This window comes from Acipenser ruthenus, chromosome 1 (genome assembly GCF_902713425.1).
Source record: "Acipenser ruthenus chromosome 1, fAciRut3.2 maternal haplotype, whole genome shotgun sequence".
NCBI classification, from domain to species: domain Eukaryota; kingdom Metazoa; phylum Chordata; class Actinopteri; order Acipenseriformes; family Acipenseridae; genus Acipenser; species Acipenser ruthenus.
Genome location: NC_081189.1, coordinates 105,632,761 through 105,649,715, shown reverse-complemented (window position 1 = coordinate 105,649,715; position 16,955 = coordinate 105,632,761). Strand labels below are relative to the sequence as shown.

Here is a 16,955-nt window from a genome sequence, read left to right as displayed (position 1 = left end):
GTATATTGCTCTCATAATGGCGAGAAAAAGGCAATTAACAAAGGAAGACAGACAGACCGTTATAACCCTTAAAAGTGCAGGTCTTTCCTTTCGAGAAATTGCAAAGAAAGCCAAGGTGTCAGTGAGTACAGTTTCCTACACCATCAAAAGGCACTTGGAAACTGGAGGAAACTCTGACAGGAAGAGGTCTGGCAGACCCAAAGCTACAACAGAATCAGAAGACAAGTTTCTGAGAGTCAACAGCTTGCGTGATAGGCAGCTCACAGGACAACAGCTTCAAGCACAGCTTAACACTGGTCGAAGTAAGCAAGTCTCAGTTTCAACTGTGAAGAGAAGACTTCGAGCTACAGGTTTGACAGGTCGAGTGGCAGTAAGAAAGCCATTGCTAAGATGGCAAAATAAGAAAAAGAGGCTTGCCTGGGCCATGAAGCACCGCCAGTGGACTACTGAAGACTGGAAGAAGGTCTTATGGACCGATGAATCAAAATTTGAAATCTTCGGTTCATCACGCAGGGTTTTTGTACGCCGTCAAGTAGGCGAAAGGATGGTTCCTCGGTGTGTGACACCAACTGTCAAACATGGAGGAGGAAGTGTGATGGTCTGGGGCTCTTTTGCTGGATCCAGAATCAGCGACTTGCACAGAGTGAGTGGCACCCTGAACTAAAACTGCTACCACAGCATTTTGCAGCGCCATGCAATACCCTCTGGTATACGCCTAGTTGGTCAGGGGTTCATCCTACAGCAAGATAATGACCCAAAACATACCTCCAGGCTATGTCAGAACTACCTTAGAAGAAAAGAACAAGACGGTAGGCTTCAAATCATGGAATGGCCAGCACAGTCTCCAGACCCCATCGAGCTGGTTTGGGATGAACTGGACAGAAGGGTGAAAGCAAAGCAACCTACAAGTGCAACACATTTGTGGGAACTTCTGCAACAGTGTTGGGAAGAACTTTCCGAACAATATTTGATTTCCATTGTAGAAAGAATGCCACGAGTGTGTTCGGCTGTTATATCTGCAAAAGGTGGCTACTTTGATGAGTCAAAAATTTAGATTAAATTTTGTTAAACAAAACGATTCCATGATTTCTTTTTTATCTCCAATTGTTTATTTGTTCTATGCTTTAATTTCAGAGTACATTGAGACATTAAACTGCGTAAATTTCAATAAGAACTGGAAAAATTGAGGTGTTCTAAAACTTTTGACCGGTAGTGTATATATATATATATATATATATATATATATATATATATATATATATATATATATATATATATATATATATACTGAGTATCAAAATAAACTTATCGTTATTATAACACATTTATTTTCAAAAAAATTAAGGTATATAAATGATGGACATTGACAATATGTTTTTGGTTTCTTTTTAATCACTCGATCATTCATCCTTGACCATGACACGCTTGAGTGGCTATGACTGAAGCATGTGCACTTAATCACCTAATTAGTGAGACAGTTGATTGGACACTGGATATGGAGTGATTTCAGCTGTTGAATTGCAAGCTGGAATAAAAGCAATAAAGAAAATCAGAGAAAAAAAAACAATATGCCACGTCTGTCAAGAGAGCAGCGCCTTCGTGCAATCGGCATGTTGGAGGCTGGACTAGGGCAGCATCTTCGTGATGTCAATTGTTAATCAGCACAATAAAAAGTCTCTGCACCTGCTCTAAAACAGAGTTTGTCATTTTCACATCTAGTGAATTTTACCAACATATAAGTGATATGTTTCTTTTGATGCTCAAATATAAGTTCTGGATCATTGAGGAATGGGCACATTTCTACAGGTCCTGTTTTGCAGTTTACTGTTATTTTTCTGACCATACGCCGCCCTTTCTGGTGCTTTACTATACTTTCTGCACTTTTCTATGCTTTTATGGTTTACTGTAGTAAACTTTAAGAATTGTGCTCTTACAGTGTGTTGGGGCTTGTTTCCTGAAAATGTTCATTTATCAACACAACAATACAATTCTGTTATGTAACCTGTGACTTAAAGGGGTAAATAGCAACTTGGATGACATAGTGCAAATGTGTTTTTTCATTATTAAAACAGTAAAAACAATATTTGACAATAGGGGAACCTTCTGGCCAGTGTACCTAAAAAAGGTTGAATACCTTCCTGCTTACATTAATACCTTCATATCCACAAAAGAAAATAGACAAGAGAAATTAACTATATTCCAACATGAAGTTTCCTAAAGTTCAGACTAATCCCTTTGCTGGGACACTGTATTGCATCCAAATAAGAAACACTACACATTAATGTAGTGGTTTCCTGATGTCTTCACTGTATGTCTTCAATGAACTTTTAGTAGGCTCTCTATTTAATTAAGACTGAAGTAGGTGGTGGAGTCATGGCAGTCCATTAATGTCCCAAGATGTCAATGTCCTGTCCTCTTTAAGGAAGAAAACTTTTCAAAAGTAGGCATTCATTATAAAGGTTTCTTTGCGAATAATTGGTAAGTCCCAAATACCTGATATTTGTTTGTATTTCTTGTAAAAAAAAAAAAAAAAAAAAAATGAAATTATGTATCTGTAAAAAATGTGCAGTGTTGACTAACAGAACAAAAAAACATGTACACGTTTTTGGTATTGTGGTATAATGGTATTATACTCTCCAGCAAAAGCTTGCCTTAACAATGTGAGCTACAGCAGCTGTGAGTCCATGCAGCTTGATTTTTGTGACGTTTCTGTTGCATAGATCTCTGTACATTGCTATGACATCAATTCTATAAGAATTATTCTGTAGATCACCCAAGATAAACTCATCTGCTCATCTGGTCCGCAGTCTTCTCTTACATACAGTATATATGGCCCACTTTTATATGTGAACTTATATGTTACATAAGTTTAGGTTTCCTGAACCAACGTCATTTTATATAGAATATAGTGAAATCCATATGCTGTACTCTCTGAAGTACAGCAAGATGATATATTTCAACTCAAAACATTACCTGTTGTTTTTCATACAGTATTGTGTGCAAAAAAGGTGCTGAAGAAAATTCTAAGTGACAACTAAATTAAACAAATGAAATGTTGTAAATATAATTGGGAAAAATACTCAAAACCTTAAATCACTCATCACTGGTTCAGTATGCTTCTATATTTGTAGCCAGTCCTGCAATAATTGGGAGTAGTGACTTCCAGCCCAGTCACATTGGCTCACTTAAGTAAGGCCAGGTTAAACACCCTCGTTTGAAGGACCAGCGATGCATGTTCATAGTTCTAAATGGCTGTAGTCCAGTTTCACTGCATTATGACGTCAGGTTCAATGTTGAAGAGCAAGTCGTCATTCCCTCTGCGAACCTCCAGGAGCAACGCGGATTCATTTACCACAGCTTCCTGCAACTCACTGGTTGTCGACAAAGGCCGTCCGTTTAGTTTGACAATGATGTCCCCATCTTTGATTCCACCTCTGTTGCAGATGGAAAAAAGAATGTCAATGAAATAGCTGGCACACTCATTTAATGTCTCAATAGCCTAATAACATGATAAAGAATTATAAAAATAATCAAACTGAAGGAGTTATTATAAAGAAAACCAATTGAGTTCATCTATAAAAAGTAGATGAATGAGAAAAAAGATTTGGCTTTTATTCCCTTTCAGTGTGGGGCACCATAAAACACTAGCTTTGCCATCTTCAGCGTGGGATGGTGAACCTAAAGAAGAGAGAATTGCTATAGGGTGGCACTGGGGAGGTAGAGGCCACTTGGTAAAAGGAAAGCTCATCAGAAGGAACAAATATAACATGCTCCACATATACATATAAAACACAGCAGTCCGGCTATGGTGGGTTGAATTTAGATCTGTCAGGCTGGCTTTTTAAATTCATATTTCTGAAAACTGTATGGAAATTCCAAGCCTTGTGAAATTCAAACCAGTGGCCCTAACATCAGACTAAACTAAACAACTGAAAAAATACCCTTGGTCAAAGCACAAAACCTCTGAAAATAAATACATGTGAGAATGGCTTTCGGGAAACTGACAACTTTAACTGGAAAGGAGCTTTTTTCTTTCATTTCATTGTAATGCACATACTTTTGAGCTGGGGAGTTTGGAACGACTTCATGCACATAGATGCCACTCCGGACATCAGGGAAATCTGCATTCTTTTGCTTCAGTTCTTCAACCAGGCTAAACACAAAAGCAAATTTGTATTCAGTTGATGTATGTAACCGATAACACTTTTGCTATTTTAAAAGAAAAAAACTAATAGGCATGATCATTTTGTACATTATTAATTTCAGAAAAATTAAATGTATTCCAGTCAAATGTAGATCCTCCAAAAAAGCTAGCCAAACTAAGAAAACCTCAGACAGTAATCTGTGAGTACAATAAATACTTAATCTACAATGTACAAGCGCATGCTGTGTTTCTGTGGGAATATACAACTGGCAACACCCTTATCATTTCCTGTCAGAGTTGTGCGACTGAGAAGCCCCCATTAGTAATTGCTTACTACTAGAAAAATAATTAATTTCTCTGCGTATGTAGTCTAACTCATATTACTCATTTTATATATAATTCTTGAGGTAAACCTATACGCAAACTTACAGAGTCAGTATCATGTCCATATAAGTTAGAACAATACCTTTAAGATGTACTGGACCTTGGGTGCTGTTTCCTATCTTCCCAGATTACTTAAAATAACTTTCAATACTTTTTTTGGCATTATTAATTGCTTCAGGCATCTCTAATCTATCCCAAAGCTTGGTGGTTCATTCTTTTTGATCAGGTAGTAATAGGTGTACCATGATAAAAGTCAGTAGACGCACCTATTATTATCACTCCAGAGCTCCCCCAAGCTAACCTGTACAGACAGTAGCTTCTTAGATTGCTAAGATACAGTCTGCCTTGCATCACATGCAGCAGACTCATCTGGGAAGCATAACCTCAATGTCCTCTTGGTTTTAGACATGTTCTATTTTGTCATTACGTTTTCTTAAAATGTCTACTGCAACAGTAATTGTTTACAGTAAATGAAATACAAAGACTGCTCTGGTTGTGGGGTCAGCACCAGTGTTCAGCTATCATATACAGTGTCCTTTACCTAATTCTGAACTGTCATTCTCCTCCACTGACAAAGTGGCATCATTTGAATGACGGGTTACTTCTATTGTGGTGAGCAGGTAATTATTGAAGTAGCACTTTGATGACTAGACATTTATTTCAAGGATGTGAAATAAAAATGCACAAAGGATTCACTCAGATTACCCAACAGGGAGGCTGTTCTTTCCAAAATGAGAGAAAAGCAGAGAATGAAAATATACAGCACACAAAATGAAAATGAATGAAGTTTAAACTTTGACACTAGATCTTTAAAGAGGGGTTGCTGGTTTATTAGAATACATGTCTACAGTTGCTTGAATAACAAACCATTGTTAATTTAATATCATCCTCTTAAAGAACTGAACTCAAGTGACAGATTAGATAAACATACACCAAGTGATATTTATAAAAAAAACACGCACATGAAATAATACATCGTACATTATGGGCCCTGTTCACAAAAAAACGTCTAAGGAATGTTATTTAAACATTTTTGAAGAGTATTTACAAACATGAAAAATTTGAATGGATTTCAAATCCTCTAAATGGCTGAAAAGGCGTTTCACGAACAACAAGCATAGTTTAGTTGATCAAGATGGGCTTTAAAAAAACATCCCTAACAAAAACATTCCTTAAAACAGTCCTTAATGATTTATGAATAGGTGCCAGAGTTTCATTTGTTTCTTACATGCTCAGTAAAATACAGATATTTCATCTCATAACATTAAAATATCAAATGTTGAAGGAAATAATATTTTTAAGAGCAGTCCTCTACTTACGCAGGGGTAATAGAAAACATTCGTATGCCAATGAAACGCTTCTTCACAGCTTTAACCTCTGAAAAACATTAACAAATAGTATTTGCACAACTCTTTGCTAAGACCTTTTTCAAATGTTGTCAACCAATAGCAATGTAAGAATAAAAAATACTAAGTCGAAGAAATACTGGCAGGCTTTACATTTTGCTGTTTCTCTCACTGTTATTGTGTATCACTGGAATGGGCTTACATTATTAATAGTTAAACATAATGTTGTGCTGCTCAAATATGGTGTTTTGTTAACCATGAAGGATTTCTAAATCATCTGTGGTTCGGAACATGTTCCTCGTTCTGGATTGGCTCATGAATATTCATGAGACAAAATTAAGAGTGGCCAATGCCTGCTCTTTCCAATGAGGGCCTGGATGTTTTGCTGTCTCTTGCAGTACCTGAATAAAAAAGATTTTAAATCTTTATAATATATATACAGTATATATATATATATATATATATATATATATATATATATATATATATATAACTCATAATGCATGGGATAAGCTTAGGAATGCATGAAAGCATGAGATAACATGCTAATGTGTTAGTCTCACGCTGAATGAGACTTGACATGTCTGCATTCAGTTAAACCTTTGTTTTTTGGGGAGAATATCACACAAAATACAACAATATTTTGAAATGTTTTTAAAGTAATTATTAAAATTACTTATTTTGGTTATGTCAGTTTGAAATAATTATGCTGCATTTTTTTAAAGCAGGAAAGTATCTCTTATTCAAATGTAACAAAGGGATTTTTACTGTATCCGTTTCTTAAAAATCAGACAAATCACTTCTAACAAGGAAACAAAAGTTCTAGACCATGAAAACAGGCAAGTCTGAGATGAAAACAACCCACTTCCTCAATCCATTAAAACAAACTTAAAAACAAACTCAGACATTTTCAAAAACAAAACTATATACTAGGTCTTTCATGAACAAAAACAAATCTGATGTGGTACAAAATAGTTTTCTACAGCATTTTTTTTGGAGTGCACCAACTTGACCAACTGAAAGAGAAATAAAAGTGTGATTGTGTGTGGGTTAAATCCTATCCCTGCCAACAATCACAGGTGTGACCATTCCCCAGTCAGGTAATTGACTGTTAATTGAGGAGTGGCCATCTGTATAAAGGGGAACAGACATCCTTTGTTTGGAGAAGGAGTAAAGTGAATCTCAATCTCAATCTCAATCTCGTATTATTTTTGTGTAAACCTTTTTGATTTTGGCCCTTTGCCTTTTTATTTGTTTTGTGTTCAATAAATGTGCGCTTTGCACTTCACTGCAGCTTCTGTCTCTGAGTCTCTAATTCCTACTGGTAAAATCTTGGGCCACGGCGCTATCCTGCCACATTGTGGCAGTGCAGGATTTACTAAACTGTGGTGCCTAATAATGAAAATACAATGCAATGCTCTTTTAATATCAAATGTGCTAAACCCAAATTAATACAGATTACAGTGAACTAAAGCTAGTTACAACACAAATATACATCCCAGATATGAGGCAGAAACTGTGCAACAAGTCTATTCAGAAGTAGAGTTAATTATAGTACCGTAATTAACCAATGTGTGAGACTGTGTGGGATATGGTAATAGTTCCTTTTAATATACTTTGTTGTATTAAATCAAGAAACACAATGTTGAAGTTTTACAATAGCAAAAATAAATATTAATTTCCAATAAGATGCTTCACTATCTCCTTATCCCTTACAGTATTTAATGAAAAACATTTTTAATGGATTTATAATGATTTAACATCACCTCATGATTTTAGAACATAATAAAGTGAGGATGGCTTTTCAAACTATGGATCGCTTTCCTGGCCTTGAAAAGAAATGTTTATTTTTTTTTCTGTTTTAAAATGAATACCTACATTTTGCAATAGTTTGCAAAACTACTTCACCTGTCTCAATTGATTGCATCCTCAGTGCTTTATAGAAGAACCTAAATAACCTTACAGTTAAATTCGAGGTTTACCTTTGCTGTGTTTGTCATGAGACTCGTTGAGGAACCGTCTGATTCGATCAGAAGGAATAGCAAATGAGATCCCAGCAGTCACCTTTAAGGTATTTATTCCAATCACCTCCCCATCCTATTGGAAGAGTGGATATTCAGAATTAGAATGGTTTTGTAGACACCTTGCTACTCTGAACTAAAAAGATGAACACATTAAACTTTAGTTATATGCTTACAGTTAAGGCCTCTTACTTTCAAGACAAGATAAAACAGAGATAACATAAACCCATACTGGTGGAATCAAATATGAGCATTACTTGACTGGATAATACCATCCTGTCAGTATTAGAAGGGCAGTGCTCATGTCAAATGTTCAGTTTAATTATTTCTCTTTGAATGATTTATATACATATTTGAGCTCTTTGTGATCTCCTCAGCTCACAGTACTTACCAGATTTACTAGAGGGCCTCCTGAATTCCCATACTGCAGAGGACATTAAAAAGAGAAAACAGAGAAACAGTAACGATAAATGTGGTCTATTTGTTCTATGACTATTATCAGTGATACACAGGAACTTTTGTTTAATAGACTGACCACAATGTATTTTTTCAACATTTCTACAGTAAACAGGCACCAGGTTTCTGTGGGGTAAGAAGACTAAGACAGTGAGTGCGTAGTTACGAAAAGATGTGTGTCGTCTGATCAGTATTTCCTGACAACAGCAATAATTGCACAAATACATCTGCTTATGAACGGTAAGACAGTTTCTTCCAATATAGATTGTTATTCTGTTCCTAATATAAACTCTCAATCTTTTTTTTTGCCTCTCCAGGATAAACTATAGTGCTTACCATATTAATGGCTAAACTGCTTCCCATCATCAGGCAAGTGTACCACACCCAATACACTTTTTACACTTTTTCAACTGACCAGAAATCACGGATGGCTTGTGTGCAATAGCACATTTTCTAAGCATGCTTTTTCACTTACATTAATAATAGCGTCTGTCTGAATGTAGTCCATATCGGAATCCCTGAGGCCCAGCTCTTTCCCATCTCTCTGAGCCGTGCTGACGATGCCAGTAGTTACTGTGTTTTGCAAAGCAAAGGGGCTTCCTATAGCAACAACAAATTCTCCAGGCCTGAGGTCAGAAGAGTGGCCCAGCAACAACACCTGCAGCTTTTTCTGTAAAACACAAAGCAATGTCAGCATGCATGAATGTATCAATACTTCATGTTATCTACATTTTCCTACCTGTTTAATATCATGTTATATGTGTTTCTGTGTAATTCGCTGTTTCTGCTTTACTAGCTAAAATTGCTTCTGAGTGGGGAAGCATATTTGTCTTGCTCTATTGACGAAGCCCGTAGGAAAACATTAATATTAAAATCTCTGCAATTCTGATATTCTTTTCCACCTCACTTCCTAAAAAGGACCTGTTGTAGTCTTGTCACAAGCATGTTTACTGTACATATAGTAGACTTACATGTAAAGGTAATTGCCACAGTAATTCTTAACTCATATCATTGTAATACATGAGGGAGGAAAAAAAAAGGTCAAATCTTTTTGTTGGTTTAATTTATACAATAATTTTTATTCAGTATGCCTCTGTTTGTTACTATCATTTTTGTTGTGCCAGCTGCACCAAATTAAACTTACAAGTGCTTTCTAACTAAACAGTGGGCCAAATTATGTGAACCCTCATTTACTGTCTAGTGAACACAAACCAAGTGGCCTCATTTTGAGCTCCCCTGTTGAAGTGATGCTAAATACTGGCAGCAGAGTGAAGCGAAGTAAACTCTGTATGATTCAGCTAAACCAGGGTAATCCTGCTCGAATCTAACAACATGAAGCTGTAAGTGTGGCCAGGCCATCCCATCCCTGCAAGCCTTAGATTCCCACTCACACTATTTACAGTAATGAGTCTCTTACAATTCTAGTAAAGCATTATCATACAGATAAGTAGAGCCCTGTCCAAAGTTCTTACATGAAAAGAAAAGCAACAATAACAACAACATATGAAGGATTTCTAGACACACTTAATAAACACTGAGGCTCAATAAGTACACCCAAGTGACAGCAACATGTTTCTGAATACAAAATTAGAGCTGTCAGCATCTTGAAAGAGTAGCCCACCATGGCCTACATCCATCTAATGCACATGTCAAAATGTATTTGTGACATAAGGATGGACAGACCTACTCCTACATATATGTCAGCAGGCTCACATTAAAACAGTTTCTTTCAGAATTTCTATATTCCTTATCATCTCAATTTCTGATACACTGGATAGCTTGTAAGCAAGTTTTATCACAATTGGATAACAATCGCATAGGTACTGTTTATGTGACAAGACAGATGCACCAGCACACCATTATATATCCAGATACTGACAATGTCAATAACTTGTGCAAAGGAATTTCCTAACCACGCTTCAGTACAATTGAGTAAGCTCTAAGATACATGTCCGTACGGACTCAACCACGATATCCCTGTCACAGATACAATAATAAATACCAAATCAGGTAAACATAGATAACAGGGATCTGTCTTGAATTGTATATCACTGCAAGGTAAAACCATACCAGCTACCCTAACATTCATACTGCATGTGTTCAGAATAATTCCTTTGGTGCTTATTATGAATACAGACACTTCACTAAATACAGGTAATGGTTATGAGAAATAACTTTTGTTACAAGACTCAACACAGAGGCTAAAAGCATTTTTTATAAACATGGTTATTGTATAGCAGATTGAATGTAACTTACCTGAGGGTTAACCTTTATCGTTGCTATGTCTGACTTCTTGTCAATGTCTTTGATTGTGGCCTCGTAAGTATCACCGTTGTGTAGTTGCACTTTCAGCTGCTGTCGACCTGTACTTGTGCTTGTGCTTGTGCTTGATACGACGTGGGCGTTTGTCACAATCAGGCCAGTGTCAGATGTAATAAACCCTGAACCACTAGACAAAGGGACATTGCGCCCAAACAGTGGATGTCTGAAAGGAAAAGAACAGATAATAACTCAATGGTGTCTTTCTCGATATTTCTCACCCAAATGGCCTAAATGTGATTTCCCCAGTCATAACTGAGAAAAGTAGATAGAGCACTATGAGAAACATAGATAGAGCACTATGAGAAACGTAGATAGAGCACTATGAGAAACGTAGATAGAGCACTATGAGAAACGTAGATAGAGCACTATGAGAAACGTAGATAGAGCACTATGAGAAACGTAGATAGACCACTATGAGAAACGTAGATAGACCACTATTTGCTTTCCTTTTCAGTTTCTTTACTCTGTTACAGTTTAGCCAATGGAAACGGGCTCTTCATGGTCCTGCTTTCAGAGTATTTCAAGTATCTCTTTCATTGTAATGCTCAGCAGCATCTGCTAATGATAATTTAGCTTCTATTGTGTTGCAAAGGAGTGACTTCATGCACACACATTTCTGAAACAGCATGAACATTTAACAGCAGCTGTTGAATCGTTTTGTTGAACAGTTGTTTACCATTTAAACTTCTGTTGTGTACATAATGTTTGTGCTATGACTATCTCAGATTTTCATTCTGTAGCACTATTCCGTTAAGAATTGTATGTAAAGCTGCTAGCCTGTTTCACTGATGCAGATTAGCACTAAACTTGGAATATTTTACCTAAGATAACATTAAGTAGCCAAGATTATGCTTACATGGTAAAAACTTTAACATGCTTAGATAACCAGGAAAAAAAATGTTATAACTTTTACATCTTTATATAAAACCTTGAAAAAAAGCTTATTTTCCCTTAGAAATAGTAAACTGTGTTATCTGTCTTGCACATACATTGCAAATGTTCAAGAGATGGTCTATCAAAGGTGCCTCTACTACTATCCTCAGCTTCACCCACTCCTTCAAATACAGAAACAAACATCTGTGACAGCTTAAATATTTCTGTCTCATTCCATGGGGAAAATAACCTCTTTTTTGTTACATTTTCCAGACGTTCTATTAATACCCAGTGTTTCCCAGTGTTCTTTCTGAAAGTACAGTACATCTGAGTGATATAAATGTGTCATCACATTTCTCTCAGCCTGTTTAAAGTTGTACATATAGGCATAATTGAACCTAAAACATAAGGCATCACTTTCCTATTCTCCCAAATGTAGCTACACCCATTGTTCCCTCATTGAAAATATTTTGGCATGGCATACTGTAGTATTATTATATAATTATAATAGAAACAGTTTATTTGTGTAGGTAAAACAATAAATAAAGATGTTTGCATAGTATTTACTGCTCAGAAAGCAAAGTACTGTATATAAAAGCAAAGTGTTCTGCTTACAATTACCTTAAGAAGAGCTCAATATGCACAACTGCAGGTGCAATCTTCTCAACGACATCTGCAATGAAGTTAAACTTGTATCTTGGACTGTTGGGGTGTTGAGGACCTATACTAGCGGAAATAATTGTGTGTGTTAATAAACACATGTACAGGTTCATCCCTTATAAAAGTTTACCATAGTAAAGCACAGCAAAGTGTCAGGAAAGCATGGTAAAGCATAGGTAAGCATTGTAAAGCCCAGATAGGCATGATACATTATATTTTAAAACACAGCAGAGTCTGATAAACAATGGTGGGCCTAAAAGTATATTACCATGGGAAAAGCATGGGAAAGCTGCAAAATTAACATGCAAATTTACTGCTAGAAAAATGGGGTACAAAGTCATTTAAAAATATCTATCTATATAATCTATCTTGATTTTTGGCTGTTGGAATGTTCAGGCTGCATAAAGGATCATTATACTGAGATAAGTACATTACATCATGAGGCGTGTTTGTTTGGTGCAATTTGCAAACTGTGTCTTTCCACCACTATTTCCTGCAAAATACTTTTTACATAATAACTGTATTGAAAGAGCTGGGGAACAAATTGGCACACCTTTTGGTTAAGTTAATGGAAACCCTGCTGTGTATTCTATATTAAATAAAAGCTACAAATATATGCCACCCTGGTTTATGGATTACTGCCCTACACCCTATTAACAGTGTTCTGGAGGTGCTCCTCATTTTCTATACAACCCCTGTATTTATATCTAAAAAAATCTGTTATATTTAATGGGTACTGGCATACAGTCATGCACACGTAACAGGGCAGAAACTGGGTGTGAACCAGCGACCCATCGCACTGCAAGTTAGTGGCGTAACCACAATGCAAGAGCCAGCCTGGTATTTTTCCATTGCAATAACATTGACCTTGGCTGCAACTCTGGAAACATAGTATTAAGATAAAATGGTTGAAATGGTAAATTGTTATCTCTCAGAGTATTTCCAAAACATTATTTGACTGTAATCGGGTACAGTTGGATTCTTAACATTTAGTTACGATTTTAATGTGTTTATGTATAAAACCTCACGTGTTTTGACTATGACCTTTTGTAATTCCAAACCAGTCCACCTTCATTTTTTCTCCTGTTAAAACTGAAGAATTGACTTCTTTTCAACACTTCACAACAACTGGTATGATCATGATGCAAGTGGTTTTCATACTATAAGGGTTTTACATCTCTGAATTCTTTGGTCATTTGTAAATAAGCTAGCACTGTTCAATTCATTTATACATATGACACGTGTTTATTTTTTCATTAAGAAAACGGTCTGCTAATTAAGCAGTAGTACCCAACACTATAGGCAATGCCTGATGGTTTTACTGCAATTGTAAACCACAAAATATGTTTATGCATGATAAAATGGATTGTGTTTGGGTGCCTTAAACTAAGCTACACTTCTGGTGAGAATGTTCAGATATAATTGTTTCTGGATGATGAATCTATGTTTGCAAGGTATAAAGTACACCATGCTTCAGTTTCAGACATAGCTCAGGCTTGACTGATCACCAGACAAGGTTGAGTTCATAATGCTGCCAACCACCCATGTCAAGACAAAATCTACATAGACAACTTCTATATAGAGGTCATGCTGTCACGTGAGCCTACTCAGCAGTGAGATCAAAGCCCAGACCCACACAAATTCCCAGTGTTTCCTGTCTTTACTGAAGCATACAGAGACTGGGTTGAAATGTTTATGACTGCCTTCATAATCAATTGGCTTTCCTAAATGTATTCAGTGCCAAATTAGTTTTAACAATGTTTATATTATTACTTTATGTCCTATTAGACTGTCATTTTTAACAAGCCTGGTCAAGTGAAAAGGCTTCATGCCCCCATGTGACCCCCACCAGTTGAACGGGATTTCTAATCGCATTATATCCATTCATTCAATTTGAGTTGTTTTCTGGTACTCCACGTGCTGATAGTCATTGAAGTAATTCTAGAGGCAGATGACTTACCTGATTCACAAGCTCCTTTCTGAACCTGGGTAATAGTCGGCAGTCCTTGCTGTTGCGCTTTCCTGCTTATCGATTTCAGCTGGCAAACATTGCGGTAAGTGTTGCCGTCGCTGCCACACACTTTGTATCCTAGTTTGCATTGACAGACATCTTTTGCGAAGCGCTTGCCTGCCGGTTGCTTGCACTCCAGTCCGTCCCCACAGGGTAAGTCATCTTTGCGCCCGCAAGGCTCACCCTCGCCATGCGCACACACCAGGCAGCAGTTACACCGGTCAGGTACATAGCCGCTTGGACAACTGGGGCTGGGACATTTGCTCACAGCACAGTGCGCTGGGCACTTCGGTCCTGGCTCAGCCTTATCAAGACCATAAAAAGAAAGCAAAACTGCACCAAAGAAAAACAGCTGCATCTTCAAGACTTTTTTTTTTAACAGAACAAGTAATGTGTAAGATTAGACAAAAGTTAACGAAATTGCGTTCTCCCAAAAATAATAAGCTCAGTAAATAAAGAAATAAATAAATATATATATATATATATATATATATATATATATATATATATATATATATATATATATATACCTTACCAACGGGTTTTAATTATCAGTAAAGCAGAACAACATATTCACGTGTTTAGGCTTGATCAAATAAAAAAGTTAATCTAAAAGCAAAACGCTACTGAAAAAAGGGAATTTGCACTAGACAAAATGTATTTAAAAGCCGTAGTGAAACGCTCATAAAAGCACCTGTCCTTAGCCAGTTAAAAAATATGTGTTTGGCAGCAAACTCGAAATTATTTAGTTACGCAGAAAGCATGTGTTAATAAGGTCCGTTTGTAACAGTTTATTTGTCCCACTTTGTAGTTCAAGTTGTCCTCAAGCAGTGACAGCAAACAAAGAAGTGGAGCAGTTATACTTGTATCCGTCTTTAATCATCAGTACGTCTCCGGTGCGGCGGAGAGAAGTAGCTGCACTGAGCCCTCCACCCCCAATTGCCTGTCATCATAATCCCGTCAGAGTGGGCTGGACTGTGGTGAGAAAGAGGAGGCCCGGAGCGCTGTCTACTGTATGTACGTTTGTTAAAATTTTGCACAGCGTGTATATTCCACAATAATATAACTTGAATGGGATTTCATAAATTAAGAAAAGCCCTACAACCGCAATGTCAAAGGTGTTTACTACAGTAAGTACAACACAGTACATTCCAAAGTAAACCACTCATTTCATTATATGACAGGTTGGTTAACTGCTGAATTTGTTTTTTGTTTGTACTACTTGCTAACTTATTGGATTCCCACATGCAAAAGGCAGTGAACCAACTAACCCAACTATTATATTGGGAAAAAATAGAATGCAAGTTAATAGAATTATGACTCACGGTTATCACGAGAATTTTATTTTTTATCATTGGTATTTACATGGCATATAATTGAAGTAACATTTAAAATACTATGACCCCGTTCACACTACTTCCTCTAATGTAACATGTTTGCACATTGCACATGCTGTGTTATAGCCTTAAGTTAATGCTAGTTTCAATAAATAAATACATGAGTAAAAACAGATTAGGGCACCTTATTTCAACTCTGTGCCATCTAGACATTGTGTCATCATAATTGCTGCACTGTGTTTGTTTTGAGAAAGCTATTCCTTGCTTGCATGCTTCTTACTCTTTTACATAGTAGCCAATAGCCCCCAGTTTTAAAACATCATTTTTTTGTTTGTTTGTCTTTTGTTAAAATTGTGGTTTTAAATAAATATAATGTTGATCATGTCTGAGCTTTGAAGTTGCCAGCAATATAATTTTCTTTTAAGTTTGAGTCTAGTTAGGTGTCAAGGAATTTTCTACTTTACCCAGAATAATGGTATTTCCTGGTAAAGGCGCATTATATATATATATATATATATATATATATATATATATATATATATATATATATATATATAATGTATATAATGTATATATGATCATGGTGCTGGAAAGAAATTCCATCCTTGTGTACACTGATATAATGTAACCAAGATACCAGTAACATCCATATTGCTATAAACATTACAATATGTAAAATAGTAATAATAATAATAATAATAATAATAATACTTTTTTTTTTTTGTTAATGTGACTAATAAACATACAAATAAATAAAATCATGGTTCCTAAAAGTCCACTGATGTTGGAATATGTGTATTTTAATGGCACATTTAAAGATTAAAATAAACCGTTATAGCAGATGTTTGTTAAACCCACTCTAATGCAACTTGAACACTACTAAATTATGACCAGCGAAATTAATTGCTTGCTTTCAAAGAGAAGATTAGTTGTAGCAGTGACTTGTTTAGCATCAGGATCCGATTTAAGTTATCTAATGGGTTTATTATCCACACATAAGAAGCTTTATTATGTACATAAGCTATTTTAAAAGCATTTAGCCTTGAACTGCATAGTCCACAGTCCCCTTCTTGCATGTAAAGGATCATTGAACTCTGGGAATCCGCCCTTAACACCTGTCTGTTGAATAAAATGCACATGACTCCATAGTAGAAGTCTTTCCTGTTAAAGACTTTCCATAGCACAAGGTCAAGGCACGAGTGTTGTATTTCACCTCTGCTGAATTTTGTGCATGCCATGAATCAAAGTATGTTTTCTGACCAACTATGTTTAAAAAAAAAAAACTAAAACAGATACACAGTCATATCGGTCACAATTTATATACATTTTAGAAAGCTGCACACCCAGTTATACAGTTCTGTGGCAAATTATTGTGACATCACCATATTGCAATGCCTGTCA

The 16,955-nt window shown here is 36.1% G+C and overlaps 1 protein-coding gene across 2 annotated transcripts; it reads right to left on the bottom strand.

Annotated features, from left to right (window-relative positions):
* Positions 1–1,370: 1,370 nt before the first annotated feature.
* On the bottom strand, positions 1,371–14,690 carry LOC117420715 (serine protease HTRA3-like). 2 transcript variants are annotated; one of them, XM_034034275.3, is made up of 9 exons: positions 14,167–14,690; positions 12,168–12,267; positions 10,608–10,836; positions 8,827–9,021; positions 8,287–8,319; positions 7,857–7,971; positions 5,848–5,905; positions 4,058–4,153; positions 1,371–3,434 (listed from the first exon to the last, which is right to left on the bottom strand). In XM_034034275.3, the coding sequence occupies exons 1-9, from the start codon at positions 14,573–14,575 to the stop codon at positions 3,266–3,268; spliced, it is 1,404 nt and encodes a 467-aa protein (XP_033890166.3). In that variant the 5' UTR covers positions 14,576–14,690; the 3' UTR covers positions 1,371–3,265. The 2 variants fall into 2 exon arrangements, with proteins under 2 accessions (XP_033890166.3, XP_058889312.1); XM_059033329.1 differs by lacking the exons at positions 1,371–3,434; positions 4,058–4,153; positions 5,848–5,905 and adding an exon at positions 5,928–6,275.
* Positions 14,691–16,955: the final 2,265 nt, after the last annotated feature.

Excerpts from the sequence above, each read along its gene's own strand:
- LOC117420715 (XM_034034275.3), bottom strand. The coding sequence starts at position 14,575 with ATGCAGCTGTTTTTCTTTGGTGCAGTTTTGCTTTCTTTTTATGGTCTT. Across the intron at positions 12,268-14,166 it reads GAAAGGAGCTTGTGAATCAG|GTCCTCAACACCCCAACAGT; the intron begins GTAAGTCATCTG and ends CCGCTAGTATAG. Across the intron at positions 8,320-8,826 it reads AGACAGACGCTATTATTAAT|TATGGGAATTCAGGAGGCCC; the intron begins GTAAGTGAAAAA and ends TGTCCTCTGCAG.